Raw genomic sequence first — 4,441 nt, 5'->3', positions numbered from 1 at the left:
GCATCGTCCAATCGTTATGCGAGCGATAAGACAGCCGATCTTGAATGATTTTTGCCGCCATGTCTACTAGATATTGATTTAACAACTGACCGTAACGCAGCAACGTGTCACCGTCGCCGCGTGTCATCAGTCTGTACGCATAAAACTCGCGACAGCTACCCGTTCTGTGTGTACCAGCATCGATGTGCGACGCGGCCGAAGACGAGGAGGACGTGCGACGATTCGTTCTATCGCGTCTATGACGGTCCCAGCGTTGAGGTATTTTTACCCACGACGCTCGCTTCCCCTGTTTTTCGCCCGTATTTCGATCCCCATTTGCGTACCCCGCTTCTCCTCGCCTTCCGGACTCCCGTTAGAGTATCCTCTAACAGAACGCAATCAACGTAATAGCCGGCGGCTGTGGTGGCAGCACGCTGACCAACGGCTGACGTTCGTCGTCTGGCAGTAGAATACGTTCCTCGTCTGGTAGATGCACGTCGAGCGTGATCACTGGCGGCCAATTACCGTATGTGCGGAACGCAAATATTCTCCACACGGCTTCGGCTGTGCTGAAGTAACGACCGTGTACATAATCGTGCGACGCATCATCGTCTACGTTTGTCATCGTTGCGGTTGGCGCATATCTCTCGCCGATCGCCGACGAGTCTATCATCTTGGTCAGATAAATGAGCACGTACAGCAAGTCAATCGCTTCAACGTTTACATGCGTATTCAGTGCTCGTGACAACAGCGGACAGTACAGTATGACCCAGCGGTTGTCCAGCGTATATTCCTGTTGACAATCGCCGCCGCCGCCGGCCGGCAACTAGTTCACAAACCGTCGGTCGGACTACGTCTTCTATATCTCGCGTACAGAGTGAAGTTACTGTCACGTTCGTTGTCGATGGCCGCTGCGTTATTATCATCCACCGTTGCTGCCGTTGCTGCCGCTGCCGCTGCCGCTGCCGCCGCTGTTGTCGCTCTACCATTCATCACCGTCGGCGCATGACCCACAGTGGTGGTCGTACAGAACGGGTACGGATAGTGTTGTCGACATCGAACGGCGTTACGGCGCCGATTCGCTAAGCACGATATATCCGTGCGATCGGTGCTTATGCATGGTCCGTGCAGCTGATACCTTACGACAATGTCGTGTAGGTTTGGATCGCGGTCCGGGTTTCAGCCACACGACCATGTGTACGTGTGGTAGTCCACATTTCTGTATCTCGACGTTGTACGAGTAACATCGTGTCTCGCCAAATACGCCGTGTTTGCCGCACACCGCGTTCACCAGTCTGTCGAGCTTTAACCGGAATACGCGACACAACAGATCGTACCGGTCGTACACCTGTTGACCGGACAGCAACGCATTTGTTACCTCTGTCCAGTATGGATTACAGGTCATGGTAATGAACACGTGCGGATTGCCGTACTCACGTACGTATGTAAACACTGACTGTATGCAGTGGTGTAGATTCTGCGGCGAACCGGTGTACGACGGTGAAAACGCGATGCGTCGGCCAACGTCGGCAGCGGCTACCGTGGTGTTGTTAGACCCAGTGGCCGTTCCCGCCGACGTTGCTGCTGCCGCCGCTGCGCCATAACGATCGACGCGCATCGTCCAATCGTTATGCGAGCGATAAGACAGCCGATCTTGAATGATTTTTGCCGCCATGTCTACTAGATATTGATTTAACAACTGACCGTAACGCAGCAACGTGTCACCGTCGCCGCGTGTCATCAGTCTGTACGCATAAAACTCGCGACAGCTACCCGTTCTGTGTGTACCAGCATCGATGTGCGACGCGGCCGAAGACGAGGAGGACGTGCGACGATTCGTTCTATCGCGTCTATGACGGTCCCAGCGTTGAGGTATTTTTACCCACGACGCTCGCTTCCCCTGTTTTTCGCCCGTATTTCGATCCCCACTACTATTCCCCTCATGCGTGCTCATGCGCTTTCGCGAAGCTCTCCGCAGTTCTACCGTGAAAATCACTGCATACCCCCACCAACTATTGGTCCCCACCATGGTCGCGTCGTCCCCACTTTCCGGCCGTGGGTAAAAATATCTCAACGCTGGACGGTCCCTCTGTCTCGATGTTCGACTGGGTATCGGGTCGTGCAACGGTATCGCGCCGCCGATACCGTCGATTGCCGTCGTGTATGCGTCGTCGCCAAACGGAAACATCAACGGATACTGGAGCGCATCGGACGATCGATGCAGCTCGCTCATCCGTCGACGTCGTTCGACGCGAGTATCGTGGCTCTCGTCCTCGCGTAGCTGTACGATGCCGTTACGCCTATCCATATACGCGGTTTCCGCGTGCATCAGCGCGGCCATTTCACGTGTATCCTCGCCACGATCGTGTAGTCGCTGCTGTTCTATAGTAATCGGTTCAACGGGCGCGAACGACGTAGTAGCGGCGACGGCCGGCAACACGATCACTTGATCGTTGCCGATGGCATTGTCAGACGTGGCAAATGTTACGAATCGCGACACGTATGGATTTACGGACCGTAGCATTTGTCGTAGCTGTTCGCACAGTGTTACGTCCAACGTTCTGTCGGTAGCGTGTTCCCGCTGCTGTTCAAGATCAATCATATACACTTCTAACGGATATCGTCTCGTGGCGCCGTCGCCGCTATCGGCGACATTCGGATGTTCGCGATAATTGTCGTAGTTGTCAACAGATATTAACGGTGGTAGCAACGGATTCAGCGTATGATATGTTTGACCGGAAACTCTGAATGTCGCACATCCGCCACGTCCTCTCTGCAGTCCGGCAACGAACGTGCCACCGAACGATGTCATTGCGAACTGATCATTGTAATGACGTATATTTGCACGAAAATTACGCGCCTGTCGATTGTTTCTAGTAAATTGTTGGTGCAACGGTGACGGTAGCGGCCATGCAATTACCGGTATTCGTACTTGGCCGTGACTACAGCACATACCAGGTGGCTCTCGGTGCCAGCGCAATCCTCTACACGCCTGGCATACCGTGTCGCCCAGTCGACCAACAGCAAACATGGAATGATTCGCGTAATCATGCGACGGATGATAACGATACGCGGCACCCTCTCGATCCATCGCGATACGCGGCGTACCTAGTCGTGATTCTCGATTACCTTGTCTTCTTCGACGATTTCTCGACGACGATGTTGAAGACGACGATGACGACGACGATGATGACGATGACGGAGATGATGGTGGTGGCGGCGGCGGCGGCGGTGGTAGTGGTACCTGTGGTGACGATCTTGACGATGACCGTCGCGATAAATCCGACACCGCCACTGGCACCGGTGGCAGCGGCGACGGTGACCACCACGATGGACCCGACACCTGTGACACCGGCCGCTGCTGCTGTTGCTGCTGTCCTTGCTGTCGTTGTCGTCGTCTAACGTCAGCAACGTGTGCAGCAGCTCTTGTTTTCCGTCGGATACAATTCTTTCTTCGTTTAGGCATTTTTTTTATAAAACGACTTTCTCGTTCAATCTGAAATACATACAAGAAACATGTTTTACTATAGAGCAATTGTAAAAACTTCGAGGGGATAGACATGTTCGATAGAGAGCGATAGAAAGTGCTATGGATAATTGCGGATAAATGAAATTGTATTTAATTTAAGCAACAAACGTTTCAATACGCGGAGCGAATAATTGCGGTACACACACACACACACACACACTTGTACAACAGAGACAGAGACAGGGAGATATACGACAAGCACGTGTATTGTATTAAGTATAACGCTCTCTCTCTCTCTATATGTATGTCTGTGCGTTTTGTCAGGTAACTGAAAGAAAAAGAGAAAAAGACAGAAAGAGAAAAAAACAGAGAGAGAGAAAGAGACACACAGAGACAGAGAGAGAGAGCGAGAGAGGGAGAGGGAGAGAGAGAGAGAGATTATCATTGAAATTTGTGACAGAGTAGATTGCGAGAAAGATAGTAAAATGATGAGAGATTTTGCATAATTGAAAAAAACTGTTTTAACGCTTCTATAGAAAAAAATAATATTAATAGTAAGTGTATAAATATACATAGTATATAAATATATGCTGTGTGAGTGCGCCGGACTAGGGAGTTTTGGCTCCATAAGTAGATGCGTGAGATGGCGCAAGAGAGGTTAAGGAAGAGGTCTTAGAAAGGGGGCTTCCGGTTAGTCGGCGACGGTGACCACCACGATGGACCCGACACCTGTGACACCGGCCGCTGCTGCTGTTGCTGCTGTCCTTGCTGTCGTTGTCGTCGTCTAACGTCAGCAACGTGTGCAGCAGCTCTTGTTTTCCGTCGGATACAATTCTTTCTTCGTTTAGGCATTTTTTTTATAAAACGACTTTCTCGTTCAATCTGAAATACATACAAGAAACATGTTTTACTATAGAGCAATTGTAAAAACTTCGAGGGGATAGACATGTTCGATAGAGAGCGATAGAAAGTGCTATGGATAATTGCGGATAA

The 4,441-nt window shown here is 51.1% G+C and overlaps 1 protein-coding gene across 1 annotated transcript; it reads right to left on the bottom strand.

Moving 5' to 3' along the window:
* Positions 1-364: 364 nt before the first annotated feature.
* Positions 365-2,791, bottom strand: LOC108628905 (uncharacterized). Its single transcript, XM_018031134.1, has 3 exons — positions 2,125-2,791; positions 1,118-1,572; positions 365-805 (listed from the first exon to the last, which is right to left on the bottom strand). The coding sequence occupies exons 1-3, from the start codon at positions 2,789-2,791 to the stop codon at positions 365-367; spliced, it is 1,563 nt and encodes a 520-aa protein (XP_017886623.1).
* Between the last annotated feature and the right edge of the window lie 1,650 nt (positions 2,792-4,441).

This window comes from Ceratina calcarata, unplaced genomic scaffold (assembly GCF_001652005.2).
Source record: "Ceratina calcarata isolate Rehan_Ccalc_2016 unplaced genomic scaffold, ASM165200v1 scaffold550, whole genome shotgun sequence".
NCBI classification, from domain to species: Eukaryota; Metazoa; Arthropoda; class Insecta; order Hymenoptera; family Apidae; genus Ceratina; species Ceratina calcarata.
The sequence above is the reverse complement of the archived record's forward strand: the minus strand, read 5'-3'. Positions and strand labels throughout refer to the sequence as shown.